Source organism: Nannospalax galili, unplaced genomic scaffold (genome assembly GCF_000622305.1).
Source record: "Nannospalax galili isolate Female #2095 unplaced genomic scaffold, S.galili_v1.0 scaffold132, whole genome shotgun sequence".
Lineage (NCBI taxonomy): Eukaryota > Metazoa > Chordata > Mammalia > Rodentia > Spalacidae > Nannospalax > Nannospalax galili.
In genome coordinates, this window is record NW_008332644.1 from 2,509,012 (window position 1) to 2,526,878 (window position 17,867).

Genomic DNA, 17,867 nt, shown 5'->3' on the forward strand with positions numbered 1-17,867 from the left:
TCTCCCTGTGTTTCTCTAGCTGGCTTGGAACTCACCATGTAAACCAGGCTGATCTCAAACTCAGAGAGTGCCACCAACCTTGAAATAACCTATTTAAAAATTACATTTATTTTAAAATATTTTATTATTTTTATTTTATGCGTATGAGTGTGTTGCTTGCATGTAAGTGCATCTGTGTCATGCAATGACAGCGGAGGTCAGAAGAGGGTGTCGGATACCCTGTAACTTGAGTTCCAGATGGTTATTAGCTATCATGTGGGTGCTGGGAACCAAACCCAGGTCCTCTGCAAGACCAGCCAGTGCTCTAAACCACTGGCCATCTCTCCAGCCCTCCTCTCAAATTATTTTTATTTTTAATTGCATATGTATGTATGTATAAGTACCCTATTTAAAAATATTTGCTTTTTAATGTGTGTGTGTGTGTGTGTGTGTGTGTGTGTGTGTGTGTGTCTGTGCACACGTGCACATGAGTGCAGTGCTGGTGGCAGCCAGAAAAGAGCATTGTACCCCTGGAGCTGGAGTTACAGGTGGTTGGGAGAGGCCCAGTGTGGGTACTGGGAACTAAACTCAGGTCTTTTGCAAGAGCAGCTGGCACTCTTAACTGCTGAGCCATCTCTTCAGTCCCAAATACCCTATTTTTAGTCATTCATTAAAATGTGATCAATCAGTACAGGAATCTGCAATTGCACGCGATTTGGTTACTCTTTGGTTAGCCTACAAAACAGCAGTGGGCACTATTAAGATACAAAGCTCTTTAGTTACCGACTCTGTTATGTATTAGATTTAAGTTGCTTATTTTTTATTTTTAATATTTTATTTACTATTTTTATTTTATGTGTATGAGTGTATCGCCTGCATGTATGTGAGTGCACCCATGTCATGCAATGGAAGAGGGCTTCGGATTCCCCTTGAACTGGAGTTAAGGACAGTTAGTAGCTGCCATGTGGGTGCTGGGAATCAAACCCGGGTCCTCTGCAAGAGCAGTCAGTGCGCTTAACTGCGGAGCCATCTCTCCAGCCCCAAGTTGCTTATTTTTAAAGATAAATTACCCTAATCAATGAGATATGTTGAAATAGCATGTAAATAGTAGAGCCATGTGGCTTTTCAGGTGAGGTTCCTCATCTGATCCATGCAACACACCATTTAAACGATTATTTTCTCAACTGAATATTGTTCAGTTGTGTGTTTCAGAGATGTGTGTTTGAGATTGGGTGTGCCCTACCCTATAGCATGTGTGGAGGTCAGAGGGCAACTTCCAGGAATCTGACCTTCCACTTTCTTGAGGCAGGGTCGTTCTTGTTTCTGCTACCCCATACTGAGTACTCCAGACTAGCTGGCTTCCAGAAGGTTCTCTTGTCTCTGCCTCCCATTTTGCCACTGGGGTTACAGATGCAGGGCACTGCATCCAGCTCTTCAATGGCTCCAATCGAACCTGGGTAGTGCTTTACCACTCAGCTGTTTCTCTAACAAGGGCCCTTCCTCAATGTTTTTTTCTTTCTTTTTTTAAGATAACTAATACCTTTTCAGTTGTCTAAAAAGTGAGTTCATAACATACAACAGTACCTTAGGCTGAACATTACTAAAACACATAGTTGGGAAAGTAACTCCACATATATGAGTTTTAGATGGGAATAATAATAAAATTAAATTTGGAAGGATATTCTTAAAGTTTAGTGATGCCTAACAGAGGAAAAATACCACTTCAAAATATAACAAATAAGCTACTGGAAAGTTCCAATAGCAAAGTTGGACTAAACAACTTCTTCAGTTCTTTTCCATTTGATCTGCTATACTTAAAAAAATTAAACTTGAGTCAGTGATGATGCGCACCTGTGATTCCAGCACTTGGAAGGTGGAGGCAAATAAAACAAAACAAAAACCAAACTGAAAGAACCCAACCAATCAAATAAAAACAAATAACAAACAAACAAGAAACAAAACAAACCCACAAAACATTAAAAATCCCCAAACCCACAATGAGAGAGAAAGTTGTGAAGTTCAATTTTCCCCTTATAAAGTTATACTTTGACAATGACTTAGCTAACTAAAATATAGGACAGTAACTAGAAACTGTGCACTTCTAAATATCATTATTGAAACTGTTTAATATTAGTGTAAGGTATTAGTTACTTAGAATTTAGTTCTAAAGAAAAAAGCTAGCTATCTGGGGGTAACTCAGTGATGGAATTCGTGCTCGGCAAGGCAACATCCTTGGTTGTTTCCAAATAAGAGTATTTTAGACCAACTCTAGATAACAGTTTTTAGATTTTACATTCCCAAAGTACAGGCAAAAAATGTCTGTTAAAGTTACTTATTAAACATCCCCTATTCTCTCAAAATAGGGGGTGAATGAAGCTGCTGCTTTCTGGTAGTTACTAGGGACTGAACCCCGGGCTCTGCATGCCGACCAAGCACTCTATTACTACCCCCCCCACATGGAATGAGTCTACTTCAGTGTTTTAAAAACTAAAAGCTTACTAATAAATGTTGCTTCTTGATAATTCATTAGTCACCTGAAGTTTGGCAGCTCCGCCTTTAATAAGACCACAGATAATTTCTTCTACTCTTGTAGGGTTCTTGATACGAACAGAACTTTTCTGGAATTCTGGCATCTGAAAAGTGAACAGAAATGAACTACTTTCAGTTACTCCTCTACCAGGTTCCTTCCATACCAAGGAGGAGCTTACACAAAAATCATGAAAATTTTGAGACCTTATCAGATGATTATTTATACACACAAAAATATTTGAAGCACCTAACTATTTCCATCTAGAAAATTAAGAAAAAGATTATACAGTGGCAGCACAAACTTGTAATCCTAGCATGCTTGGAGGCCGAGGAAGGAGGAACTTGACTTTAAGGCCAGCTGGGGCTGCACGGCAAAAGCCTGTCTCACATTCCATGCCTCACATATAGAAAACCCCTATATATTTATGGTTCATTTACTTTGTATAATTCTTCTTATATAATTATATAAGTAATGTGGCTCACCAAAAATTATATAAAAATAACACAAAATAAAACGGTCATTAATCAAAACAGAATCCAAGAGACTGTATCTTAATTTTGTGACAGAATTATTTCTTTTCTTTTTGGTCTTTTGGAGACAGGGTCTCCCAGCCCCAGCTGGCCTGGGACTCACAGAGATCTGCGTGCCTCTGCCTCCTGAGTGCTGGGATGCAAGGCGTGTGCCACCATGCCCGGGATGACAGAATTATTTCTTCTAAGGAACTTTTTGCCTAAAGTTTAATTTGTGGAGCAGTGGGATGCAGCTTAAATGGCAGAGCTCTTCTCTAGCATGTGCAAGGCCCTGGTAGCACTAAAAAGGAAAAGAAAAAGAGAAAAAGAAAGAAAGAAAAGAAAGGAAAAGGAAAGAAAAAGAAAGAAAGGAGAAAGAAAGAAAGAAAGATTTAACTTAACATGTGCTGGCCCATGGTGGTACACACCTTTGATCCCAGCAGTCACTTGGGAGGCAGAAGCTAGCGATCTCTGAGTTTGAGGCCAGGAAGATCTACATAGCAAGTTTCAGGGCAGCCAGGGCTGTACAGTGAGAACTTTGTCTCAGAAAAAAAAACACCAAACCAAACAACCCACTAAAAAACAAACAACAAAAATACCACACTGGGGCTTCCTGAGAGGCCTAACTGCTCAGAAGGTGGTGGTGGGTCACTTGAGCTCAGGAGTTTGAGGCTGGCCCTGACAACATGGAGAAATCTCAAGTTTTTAAAATTAATTTAACTAAAATGAAGTTAAGTCAATTAAAACGTAAGTTAATCTTATGTTTTGAGATCATTTAAAATTATCTATTCAATATGCTTTTCTATTGTTTAACCAATCAGCTTATTTAAATCTAGTTAGCTTTATAGACCTGCTTTGTTCAGGCACTGCCTGCCATACTGTGGCATGGCCACAGATAGCATTGATTCTTTCCTTGTACCATATCCCAAATGAGTTATTAATTGTTCTTAGCATAAGAACAGACCTTTTCAAGGTATGATAACTTCTAGAAAGTCCCTAGACGTGGGCTGCTCTGGACTAGGTCATGGAGAGCTTTAGCGTTGCTCAACAACTTTGTTAGGTATCGTTTCTTGTTTGACTTCTACCAAAAGTAGATAGAAACTGACCAGAGGACTATGAGTTCAGGAAGCATGGCACTTGCATGGTAGTGGACAGAATATGGGCATGAGGAGATTACAGATCGTTTTATACTCTATCATGATGTACAAAAGCAACAGCATCTCGTTATAGCTCTATATGATTGCACTAGAAACTGGTTTGCCCTCCTCCCTCCTCCCCCCTTCCTCTATCATCAATATTACTATATCTCATAAAAATTCCTTAGATATAATGTCTGTTTCAAGAGACTCTCACTAGATTAAATGTCTATTAGTTCCCATGTTGTTCCTATCAGAGTTAAAAAAATGAATTAAGAAAAGGCCAGACCATTTTCCAAAGACTGGAAGATGATAACAGAAGTGTGTAGGAAAGGGTAGTACCGTGAAATTTTCTTATGAAAGTCCTATATTTAATTTGGCTTTTATTTTTTGGTAGGGGAAGTGCAGGGAGTTAAATCCAAGACCTTGAATGTATGAGCTCCATCACTAACTATATCCCTAGCCCTACACGCTTAGTTTTAAGAGCCGTATTTTTTTTTTTTGTCTTTTTGAGACAGGGTCTCCCTGTAGCCCCAGCTGTCCTGGATTCACCATGGAGAACAAAGGCGTGCACCACCATGCCCGGCAAAAGCCATATTTTAAAACAAAGACAGGACTACTTGCAATGCAACCAAACTTTGACACTGTGATGCTTTTAACTTAACTAGACCTGGAATCTCAGTGGGGCCGGAAGGGAGATGGCTCAGCTGATAAAGGGCTTTCTGGACAATATGAAGTCCTGAGTTGGGATTCCTGTGCTCGCTGGTCAGCGAGTCTAGCCAAATCAGAGAGAGTTGGGTTCAAAGAGACCCTGTTCCAAAGATTAGGTAAGAGCAATGGAGGAAAACGCCTGAGGCTGCCTTCTGGCCTCCACATGCATGAACACACATGAACACACACATATACCACACGCACATAATGCCCCAAATTAAAAGTTTTATAATGGGTTAAAGGTTACTGAAATATGTATTTAATAACAATTTTTCAATAGGTAAGTCAAACAGATATTAATTGCCATATACCTATCTTCTCTCATACGCTCTCATCAAAAATACTGTGTGTCTACTTAGGGCCAGACACTCCTGCTAGAGGCTAGAGGGGCGATGTGAACCAGTGCTCTCTTGCTGAATATTAAGGGCCACTGAAGCTTTGAAGCACCCTTTCTACAACATCCTTACAAACAGCTTAGCTGGGAAAAGCACATACTTGGTTCAATAACCAACCCATGGGTGCTAGAGATATGGCTCAGCAGTTGAGAGCGCTTGCTGCTCTTACAGAAGACCCGAGTTCAGTTCCCAGCAGCCATGCCTGGCAGCTCACAACCACCTGTAACTCCAGCTCCAGTGGATCCAACACCTTCTGGCCTCTGTGGCATTTACCTGTACATACCCTTCTTTAAAGAAGCCTAACTCATTATAGTGAGAGCAACAAAGGATTACATCACTAACAACGTTCTCACCCACAGTACGGAGTATTTTATTTCTTACTGAGTAAAATGTCTTGCCTCAAGCAAACCATACTCTCAAGGTTCAGATAATGAAAGCATAGCACCAAGGCCTCCTGGTGGCTCCCATCAACCACCTTGATTCTCACCAGTAGTTCTTCTACGTTTTATGTTATGGCTTATTATATGTTCTTTTTACTACCAATTATGAGAAATTTGAGTCCCTTTCTTTCTTAAAAAATAATTTTTTATTGAATTTTTTGAATTTCAGACCCTCTCCCCTATCTGTACCCCTCTTGTAGCCCCCTTACCGGGTTTCATATACTCAGTCATATATGTTAAGGCCTACTGAGCCAAGTTTTTGTCCCCAAATATCCTTCGGTGTGTATCTAACCACTGGAGCCTGGTTAACCTGTCTAGTGCCACACCCCTGGAGAAAACCAACTCCCCCTCTCCCAGTAGTTATCGGTTGCTGACAGTTCCTCAGCGAAGGCTGGGGCTTCTTACCCACTTCCCCACCACTATGGTGGGATTCTGTCTGGCTTGAGCTTCCCTTATTTACTTTCAATAATAAGCAAATTGAAAAGTCTGCTGACAGCTCAACTTGTTCTTTAAAATTTTCAAAGGCTAGTTTCTGTGTGAATAACAATTATAATATTTTTTACAATATATATTTTTATTCAAATTTTGGCATTTCATACAATATATCTTAATCACATTTATCATATTTACCTCCTCCCTTATCTGGATTTCATGCATTCTGTCATATATGCTGATCACTACATACAAATGAGAAGCAATGCGGCATCTGTGGCTTTGCCTCTAGAACAGACAAGCACTTGTTCCAGTAAATATGCAGTGCATACCCAAGGCACTCTGGAGGGCATAAGGACTGAAGAGGACAGAAGAAAGGGCGTGCAGTTACTTTCTTCTCCAGGGAACACAATGGGGTGGATGACACAGGTGTAAGAAATACAAGGACTGGGCCGAGGCTCACTGTAGAGTACTAGCCTAGCATCTGTAAGGACCAAATTCAACTGTAGCAAAGGAAGAAAGGAAGATGCACAGAGAGACTAAATGATCTGTACGTATACTATGGTTTTGCTGAAACATACATACACTGTCACTGAAACAGTTCTCAGGAACTTAAGACACCGGGAATTTACTCATATTTAGAATGTAGCCTAAACTAGGAAACAGAACCAAAAGCTTCAGTACAAAACATGTCAAAGAGGCTGGTGGTGGCGCTACATACCTGTAAGTCAGAACTTGTGAAGCAGAGGCAGGAGGATGACAGTTCAAGGCTAGCCTTAGCTATATAGCAAGACTCTGTCCTTAGTACTCAGGAAGTGGAGGCAGGAGGATTAGGAATTGGAGGTAAGCCTCAGCTACACGAGATCATAAGACCCTGTCTAAAAAGCAAGCAAGCAAACACAAAATCACAGCAGTACACTTCAGGAATATGAAGAAATAATTTATTTCCTTTTTCCTTTTTGAAACAGGGTCTTGCTATGTAGCCCAGGATGCCTTAAAAGTCTTGACTCTCTTGTCTCAGTTTCCCAAGTGCTGTGATTAAAGGAGTGTACCATAATGCCTAGATTGGATTAAAAAAAAAGATCTGGTAGTCGTGGTGGACACATTTAATCCCAGCTCTTGGGAGACAGAGGCAGATGGATCTCTGAGTTCAAGGCCAGCCTAGTCTACATAGTGAATTCCAGGCCAGCTGGGACTACAGGGAGACCCTTTCTCAAAAAGACCACACACACAAAAAAAGATCTGGTTTGGTGATACATAAAATAATCATACTCACTCATCAAAGAAGCTTCTTTTGAAACAAACAAGAGTTCCACAACTGGTCACAAAGAGAATAAGTATCTGTGAAATGCCCGACCCTAAGTGACACATCTACAATGGAACATCTATACCTAAAGCTCATGGAACACAGTGGAACGGGGTAGAGAGAACACTAATGCATTTCTCAACTCTCATCAACGAAGCTCCCTCATGCAGCGGAGTGCAATAAACACAAAGGGTCACAAATGACGAAAGCATAGAGAATAAGAGTCTGCAGAGTATGGGTCCTTGGACAGGACTCCTATATTAAACTTCATGTACCCAGGGCTCAGGGACCACTGTAGAAGAGGGGGTGGAAAGAGTGAAAGAGACAGGGGAGGAGGTACATGACCATATGGAAAGAGTATCTTACAGGGTCCTGGGACCCTGCTCATATGACCCTGCAGCAATGGTGTCAGCACACACAAGACCAGTGCAAACTCAAGCGGACAAAACCCCAGCATAGAACTGGGAAAATGGGCAGCAGACCCCAACCTTAGCCAAAGAACTACTGGCAGCTGATTACTACTGGGTGAGCTGATTACTACTGGGTGGTCCTCTTTAAGGGAGACTCTAGATAGGCTGACTAGACCCCAGTGGATGAACTTGCATTGAGGGACATCTGGGTACACTAACTCGATAAGCCTTAATGTAAATGACAGAATGCATGAAATCCAGTGGAGGACATATGGGAGGGTTTGGATGGGGGAGGGGGCATAAAGATGATTAAGATGTTTTGTTTGAAATACACAAAAATTCAATAAAAACCATACCAAAAAATCATACTACAAATCTGGAGGGCAAGTTATTTTGAACTGTCTTGAAATTTGTTTGATTAAGATGATGCTACAGTCAATAAGCAATGGTCCACATTTTCATCTTCTCTGATGAAAAGAAAATAATATTTTTCTTTTTTAAAGCAACAATGTAATAATTACAATGTTAATTTTGACTTAATCTAATACCTCAAAATACATTCTATTTATAATAATGCATTGTTATTCCTAACCTGAAAATACAACCATTGTTCAATTTGTTGTTGGTGTTAGGCTGCAAGAGTGCACTGGTAAAAAGAAGCAACAGTGAAATACCATGTACACATCCAAAGTTACCTATTAGGCCTCGTCCATTTGCCCACATAAATAGGCAGATCCAAATGTATTTGGAAGATTACATACTACTAAGTTTTAATAACATCGCCTCTGTCTATCACATATTTGGCCTGTCTCCAAAATAAGGAAGAAAGCACAAAATTCCTTCATTTATTGGTGCTCCATATATAGTCATTAAGTCCCAGACAATGCATTAAGTAGCTTTGTGAGAAACATGAAGATAATATGCACACCATACATTCAAGGTGCATATTGTCTAACATGGACTGTAATACTGAAACCTAAATAACTGACATATCACCAGGAAGTCCAGGAGAGAGAGAAGAGGAACAAAAGAAATGGAGAAGAAATAGGAGGAAGAGCCAAGCAAGTTCAGCTTGAAGAGAAGCAGGATCTGATGTGCTGAGACTGGAGAGGTCAAATGTGGGGCAGAGAACCGCTGTACTAATGTACAGGGAACAGAGTGTGTGAAGGTGGGAGGGAAAGATTTGGGGCCAGAGCACAAGAAGTTAGGAGTAACAACCTATGGATTTATCAGTGTAAAATCGTATTGCAGAAAACACAACTTCAAGGTAAGATTGTATAAATTAATACAATGATAGTTAAAAAACAATTATTTGACTTGTTTTTCCTTAACAGTCTCAGTAATTGTCACTGAGTACTTCCTTCTAAAACAGACACATGCTTCAGGCTTCCAGGTCCCAAGGTCAGCAAACTACATAAAGCATGCCATTAATATTACATTTTTCATATGGAAATGTATTTTAAGTGTGTGTGCATATGTGTGTGTGTGTGTGTGTGTGTGTGTGTGTGTGTGTGTGTGTGTGTGTATGTGCCCATATAGGCCAGAGGTGCTGGATCTCCCTGGAGCTGGAGGTACAGGCTCCTGTGAGCCATCTGATGTGGGTGCTGGGAACTGAACTATGGTCCTCTGCAAAAGCTGTGTGTGCTTCTAACTTCTGAGCCATCTTTCTATCTCCTCATTATATTATTATTATTATTGAGACAAAGTTTTACTATGTAGCCCTGGCTGGCCTAGAATTGCTATCCAGACGAGGCTGGCCTTGAACTCACAGAGATCTGCCTCCCTCTGCCTCCTGTAGACTGGAATTAAAGATGTGTGCCATCATGCCCAGATCATTACATTATTTTTATGGTAGGAAATTCCTACATCAGTTCAGTTAAAAAAAAAAATCAAGAAAATTAGTTTTTCACTGGTTGAATTCTATACACAGAAATAGATGCACAATTCCAACGAGTCAAGTGCAATCATGCAATGGAGACAGTGATCATGTAAGTCATGTGCACTGGCACTATTAGACTATTTGTCATACTGAAACAATTTCAAGCCGGGGTGCTGGCATACCCATAACGCCAGCCCTTAGAGGCTAAAGCAGGAGGACCTTGAGTTTGAGACAGGTTACAGAGTGACAAAGCAAAGTAAAAACAACTTCACACACTTTAATCTGACAGTAATAACTAAATTGATGTTTTATTATTTTATTCCACTTTTAATTAAATATTTATTTATTTAGAAACATTTTATGTATGAGTGTACTGCCTGCATGTATGTAAGTGCACCCATCTTGTGCAGTGCCTGAGGAAGTCAGAAGGGGGCATCGGATCCCCTGGAATTGAAGTTAGGACAGTTGTTAGCTGCCATGTAGGCTCTGGGAACCAAACCTGGGTCCTCTGCAAGAACCACCAGTGCTCTTTACTGCTGAGCCATCTCTCAGGGTCTTACTCAGTAGTCTAGGCTTTAACTGTGACCGTTCTCCTGTGTCACCCTTTCAAGGGCTGGGATTACAGGCATGAGCCACTACACCCGGCTAAGTGGATGCTTAAAATGATCACTTTGAGCCAACTTTCACCTTTAATCATACAGTAGCTGTGGGAAATTGAAAATGAGATTTATTAAGTATAACAAAGCTATTTGCTTGCTAAGTCATGTTCTAGTTTACAGGCTCAAACCAGAAGCTTGAAAGAGAAGGGTAAAGAAAATAAAAAAGAGGAACAATAACAAAAACAACAGAAAAGAAAATAGAAAGCTCACAGGCAGCTGTCCTTTTAAAAACTTCATTTTATTTGATTGGTAGGTACTCTTAGACAGGAAGAAGTAGTTCTGGTGTGTTATTACACAGTACTGATAATAATTATGTACTGTATATTCAACAAGCTTCTAGGATTTTGAATGTTCTTTACCTAAAGAAATGATATTTTAACAGTGTCTTATGAAAATGCACAATTTTAGTTTTATGTACTAGTTTTTTAAAAAGGGAATAAAAGCCAAGCGTGGTGGCGCACACCTCTAATCCCAGCACTTGGGAGGCAGAGGCAGGCAGATCTCTGAGTTCAAGGCCAGCTTAGTCCACATAGTGAGTTCCAGGCCAGCTGGGGCTACAGGGAGGCCCCTGTCTCAAACAGCCCCCCCCCTCCAAAAAAAAAAAACATGAACAGAAGGAATAAAAAGACAAGATCTTGCTGCATAGCCCTGGCTGGTAGCTGGTGTGGTACTAGGCCCAGAATCGCCTAGAACTTGTGGGAATACTCCTGCCTCTGCCTCCCAAATGCTGGGATTACAGGTTTATGTGACCATGTCCAGCTCCTAGTCATGATCAGGATTTTTTTTTTAATTGTTGCAAATACAGAGCACTAATGTACCGCTGTGGCCTCCCATGGCTACAGCACTGCTACAGACAGAAGATGTTGCTTCTTGGGGTCTGTGTGCAAGGAACTCTGCACACCTTTATGTTAAACATAAATAAGAACAAAATGATGTCAGCAGTTTCATACCATTTCCTGTCATGACTGTTTTAAAACAGCACCTCGTGTAACCCAGCTGGCTTTGAACTCATGATATAGCTAAGAATGATCTTGAATTCCTGACCCACCTTCCTGGTACTGAGATTACAAGCGTATACCACCATGTCTGGGTGTTATGCAGTCCTCGGGCACTGAGCCGAGGTCTTCACGCATGCTAGGCAGGCATTCCATTACCAAGCTATATTCCCAGCTGTTTCACACCATTTCTTTTCTTTTTCTTAATTTTTTTTTTTTTTTAATGTTCTGGAGAGATGGCTCAGTGGTTAAGAGCAATTGCTGTTCTTCAGAGGACCTGAGTTCTGGTCCCGGCACCTATATCAGGTGGCTGCCAACCGCCCGTAACTCCAGCAGATCTGATGTCCTTTTTTGGCCTCTGTGAGCAACACCCCACAACATAACTCGTAATCAAAAAATTTAAAATCTTAAGGCTGGAGAGATGATTCAGTGGTTAAGAGCACTTACTGCTCTTCCAAAGGACCCAACTTTGGTTTCCAGAACCCACATCAGATGGCTTACTACTGCCTGTGACTCCAGCTCCAGGGGATTTGATCCCTTCTTTTGGCCGCTGTGAGTACCTGTGTTCATATAAAATAAAATGAATCTAAATCTTTTTTAAAAATCTTTTTTTAAAAGAATATTTTATTTATTATTTTTATTTATTTATTTTATGTGTATGAGTGTATTGCCTGCATGTAAGTGAGTGCACCCGCGTTGTGCAATGCTGCAGAGGTCAGAAGAGGGCTTCGGATTTCCCTGGAACTGGAGTTAAGGACGGTTCATAGCCGCCATGTAGGTGCTGGGAATTGAACCCGGGTCCTCTGCAAGAGCAATCAGTGCTCTTAACCTCTGAGCCATCTCTCTAGCCCCAGAATTAAAAATGTATTTATTAATTTTGTGTGTCCATATGCATGTAGAGATCAGAGGACATTTTCTGGAGTCAATTCTCTCCTATCATGCGGGTCCCAGGGATGGAACTCAGGTCAGGCTTGATGGCAAAAGCCCTTACCCACTACTGAGCTATTTCACTGGCCCTGAATGCCTGTCACTTTAAATCAGACTTTGATTATGCTGAATGGTACTCTTGAGCAAAGAAAATTCAACAGGAAGGAATGAGAAGTCAGGTATGGCAGAGCATGCCTACTGTAGTCTCAGCCCTCAGGAGGTGGGGACTGAAGATTCAGGCGCTCAAGGTCATTCTTGGCTATATATGAGCTTAACCAGCTTGGGCTACAAGAGACCTTGTCTCAAAAAAACCAAAACCAAACAAAGAAAAGGGATAAAGTGTATGCCAGTACCAGGCATGGTGGTGCACACATTAAGATTTTAATCTCAGGTGACCTCAGCATCACCTCTCAGGAAGGTGCAAGAGGATCTCAAATTCTAAGTCAGCCCAGCCTGTATAGTGAGAACTTATCTTCAAAAAACCTCCCCAGAATGTGGCAATCATTTTATATGCTAAGAACTATGAAATGTATATTTCAAGCAAAAGATTTTCAAAGATATGTGAGATTCAATTCAGTAAGAACCTGAGGTTCTATTTTGTGTCAAGAATCGTGAGAAAGTTCTACAGCAAATTTCAGTCTCATAATGATTTAGTTACAGAGAAAAATGGAGACGATGCAGCATCCGTAAGTGGAATTGAAGTGTTCAAATACCCACCGTTTCTAAAAGTACAGCAGACTCCTGATTAGTCATTTCTTGGTTATCCAATGTTCTGGATTTTCCCAGGTGATGTCACAGGAAGAGAGAGGAAAAAAGGTACAGTGACATGACAGACATACATTTCAGTCTCTTCATGTATGCTAATGACATGCTAAGATGGTACTTTGGTATGACTTAAATAACAAGTAATTGTAACCTCTGGTTTTCTTTTCTAAGATGCTTAGCAAATAATTTATTCTATTCAGCAAAGTTTTAGGATGAAAATATTGTATGAAGAGTTTGAAACGCTCCTATAAGAACTTATAGGGCTGCAGAGACGGCTCCATCTCTCTTCCAGAGTCCCTAAGTTTGATTCCAGCATTCACAACTCAAACTCCAGCTCCAGGGGTCAGACACACTTTTCTAGCTTTCCTGGGCACCTGCACTCATGTGTAAACAACAAATCTAGACAACACATATCCATATAATTAAAAAAATTAAAGAACTTATAAAGTGCTAATAAGATTTGACTAAAGAGGTAAAGTGAAGAAGATATTTATATAGAATAGGCTTTACTGAAAATTGTTTTTGTATTTTTTTTTTTTCCCAAGACTGGGTCTCACTCTGTAGCACAGGCTGGCCTTAAACCCACAGCAATCCTCCTACCTCGGTTTCCCTCAGTGCTGGAATTACAGGTGGAGCTGCCTCACACTAGGCTCTGCAAGGATATTTTATCAGCATTTTCTCTATATGTAAGAGTGAAGCTTGTGAGAATATTTTGTGTTGATAGTGCTAGTCTATACAGGAGAGTAAAATATACAAAAGTCCAATTTTTCCTTCAATTTTCTTCTAAAAATTAAATTAGAGAGGTTAATTAATCAAACTCCCTTAGTCCAGTTAGTGCTGTCTATATGTGCCTACGGGGGGGGGGGGGGGGGAGCATCCACTGGGGAACCTACCAGTGGCCATACTCCTAAAGAAAAGTGACTTGCATCAACTGCCAACAGCTCTTCGGCTAGGGATAGGGCTTCAGGACCCACTCCGGCGTCTGCTAAACTTTCTTATATTAAAATCTTTTTTTTGTGTGTGTGGCACGGCATGATTAAGATTTGAGTTGTTTGCACCTAGTGTAGTGTCTGGTACAGAGCAGGTAAGTGACAGTGCTTGTTGAGTTAACCGGCATTTATAGGAGGCCGGGTGGCATTTATATCCATTAAACCAAAAGAAAATACCCTTTATCATTATTTTTGACCTACAGTATAACTCTAAGAGAAAATTACTTTTTTATTTTTATTTATTTTTTTGTGTATGAGTGTATTGCCGGCATGTATGTAAGTGCACTCATATTGTGCGGTGCCTGTGGAGGACAGAGGATGGTGTCAGATCCCCTGGAACTGGAGTTATAGACAGTTGTTAGCCACTATGTGGGTGGTGGGAATCGAACCCAAGTCCTCTGCAAGAGCAGTCAGTGCTCTTAACAGCTGAGCCATCTCTCCAGCCCTGTAAATTACTAATTTTTAAATAATGACTTCACTTTTACTTTACTCCAGGTAAGTAAAATTTTATGACAAAATCATAGCCCTTTTAAGGGCTACTTAGGGGTGGAGATGTAGCTCAGTTGTGGAAGGCTTACATAGATGTAAGAGGCCCTGGATTTGATCTTCAGTACCACAAAAAATAGAAATATATAAAATTAAGAAAAAGTCAGTGTTAGTAAGGTCTTATCTTATGGTCTGTTCAAATACTGATATTTCATTTTCTTCAGATATCAAACAAAAATTTTATAAAGTGACAAAAGATTTAATAATGGCCTCCTTCTCCTCCTTTTTCTTTTCCTCCTCCTCTTCTTTCTTTTTGAGATAGAGACTTGCTATGTAGCCCTGGTAGCCCTCGAACTAGTGGCAATCCTCCTGCCTTATCCTCCCGAATTCTCGGCAATAGCTGGCTTTTAATAATTCTGCAAATCTCAGCCGAAGAGCTTTCATTCCAGTGCTCACAGATGTGACCAAAATTCAACCTCAACTTAAAGTAAATCTATGTGAAAGTGATACTTCAGTTCTATAAGATCACTCTAAGATCTGTACTGTTTATAAACGGACACACACACACACACACACACACACACACACACACACAGAGAGTGCATAATGTCAGAATTCTGGCACTATCTGAAGGGAGACACTGAAGGGCAGAGTATTTTTAACCAATAGTCTTGTAAACCTATACCCGGTGTATATAAAGTTCTGGCTTGTTCTGCCAACAGTCATCTGTGGCAGATGCTTCAAGAGAAGAGTTGCTGGAAAAAATACAAGTACAGAAGACATAATCAAAAATAGAAAGCCCTATCCTTGAACTATGAACTCTCTTCTAAGGAAGTTTTAAAGCTTTTAAATCTGGAATCTTTAAATATGGACTAGAAAACTGTGGAAACTAGAAAACAGTTACTTTGTGTACGGTCAGTAGGAGACGAAGGTCTCTAATGGTGTCCACTGTAAGACTGTGTAGAACAAGGCTAAGACTCAAGTGCAAGGTAAGAACGTCACGTAAATTTGCTATGTAAAAATTGTAGTTATTGCATATCATTCTGAGGCAATAGTTTAAAAAAACAACAAAATGGGTATATACATAAAAATGTACTTGCTTTAAAAGAAGTTTTAAAGTATCTGAATGTAAACTGAATACTTTTAAAGGTGAATATAAATTGTATACTTTTAAAGGTCTGCTTCATTCTTACACAGGAAAGCAGAAAAATTTTAATTTATTAAAGCTTTAAAAGTTGTGACTCTGTTTTTAATTTTGATGTTTACAGAAATATGAAAATTACACTGATAAGGCACTGAAACTAAGTGGCAAGTATGTATTTTGAGAAAAGGTACATCTCACTATAATATGAAAATAGTCACCAACAGAGTTAAACACCCACAGAGAATTTGTTTTTAATTACCGCACCTTTCTAGTAAACAATACTGCTTGTTTTAAGTTTGGGTATTTTAATATGTCAACTTTTTAGAGTGATTAGCACATGGAAAACTAAACTATAAATTACTTTTTAAATGTAGGACTATAGTAATTTCCCTATTGTATTTAAATAATTCTCCCTAGTCAGTACTGAGAAATACACAAACTGGAAAGTGAAACACTCTCAATGCAGGCATTAAACAAAAAGGAAACCGAACAGCAAACGGAGGTGTAGGAGGAAACAGAAAGCAAACTCAAGGGTGTACTCAAAAATGGGCAACTTTTGTCAATTTCCTCAAATAGGAAAACAGAGGCAGGGTTTTACCGGTAACTGAAAGCAAACAGTAGGAGGATTCCGAATGCAAACCTCTGCCCTTTCTACCCTCCCTATTCTACTACCTAATAGAATTTTTCAAAATGAGCAAATGCAGGCATATGGTGATGAATTTATATTGCTGATTCTTAGTATACTCAGTTCTCCCTAGTCTGCTCCTTGCCCTAGAACAGTAACATAGGCAACAAACAGTGCCTGGAGATGCAGTTTGTTAAAAGCTGCCAATAAAACTAAGCAAACTGCTGGAGAAACAGTCTGCTGCATGATCTAATTTTAAGAAGAAACTATGCCGGGTGTGGTGGTGCACACTTTTAACCCCAGCACTCAGGAGGCAGAGGCAGGTGGATCTCTGTGAGATCAAGGCCAACCTGGTTTACATAGTGAGTTCCTGGCCAGCTGGGGCTACAGGGAGACCCTGTCTCTAAGAGCCAGGTACAGTGGCACACCCTTGTAGGAGGCACTTAGGAGGCTGGGGCTAGCCTAGGCTATATAATAAGACCTTGTCTCAAACAAAAATCTAACACAGTCACAGCTTTCTAGATTTTACTAGACTACCTGTCTGTGTCCTAAGGATTTTTTTGGAGGTGCTAGGTATCCAGTCCAGGACAAGTTAGGCAAATGGTCTACCACTGAGCTACATCCTCAGTCTTTACGTGTTTGAATCTTAATTTTTTGTGTGTATGTGTGTGTCTTTTTTGAGACAGGGTCCCGGCTGTCCTGGAAGTCACTATGTAGACCAGGCTGTCCTCGAACTCACAAAGATTCGCCTGCCTCTGCCTCACAAATGCTGGGATTAAAGGCGTGTTCCACCATGCCTGGCCTTGAATCTTAATTTTTAATATACAAGTTGTTACATCAGAAATGTAGCTTTTATCAATTCAGAAAATACAGCAGTATAACTCCAATCTCTAACATCCTGGGTAAGGCTCACATGCATAAAGTTAATCTTTATTACTAGTCATAATAAATTGCTCCTAATTCTAGTGACACAAAGCATGTGGCTACCAGCAAAACTAAGTCATACAGCAACTCAATGAGCAATAAAATTAGCATTTACAGTGTTACCCCTGCTTGCAATCTTGAGCTTTCTGAAAGCACTTTGCTTTTTTTTTTTTTTTAATATCTACGTCTATAAAAGAAATCCTTAAAATCAGAGTACATAAAATGTAGTTTTTGAGCCTGAGATATTTGAAAGTTTTGCAAACTAAAGAAGTTGGACATTATACTACACTTGATCACTTTACTTTTATTCCCTAATTTGTTTATTAAAATGGCCAAAGTTTCAACAAGGTAAAGAATCTAACCAGAATCATGACAAAGTTAAGTACAAGAAACTTATGTTTTTAGATGAAGAGTAAACACTTACCCTGAAGATAACCGGACAAGCTGTGCCAGCGAAAGAAATTTCTTCCTGTCTGAGAAGTACTGATATAGCACAAGGTACACAGAGGGCGGTTCCAAAGCCTTGACTAAGCCCTATGCAAACACTCTCTGTGACGCACTCCTGCACAGACCTTTATTATGCTATGGTGACAGCTAGCAACCAGTGAGCCCACAGAACAGTCAGC

The 17,867-nt window shown here is 40.1% G+C and overlaps 1 protein-coding gene across 4 annotated transcripts in view; it reads right to left on the reverse strand.

The window, feature by feature from the left end:
• Positions 1-17,867, reverse strand: part of Nt5c3a (5'-nucleotidase, cytosolic IIIA) — a 59,814-nt gene that overhangs the window by 9,658 nt on the left and 32,289 nt on the right. For 2 of the 4 annotated variants that reach the window (XM_029560859.1, XM_008827543.2), the window contains exon 2: positions 2,514-2,612. In XM_029560859.1, coding sequence (XP_029416719.1) covers positions 2,514-2,612 — 99 coding nt within the window. Of the gene's footprint in view, positions 1-2,513; positions 2,613-13,025; positions 13,081-17,665; positions 17,696-17,867 lie in introns of those variants that run through there. The other 2 variants (XM_008827546.2, XM_029560860.1) reach the window with 2 other exon arrangements.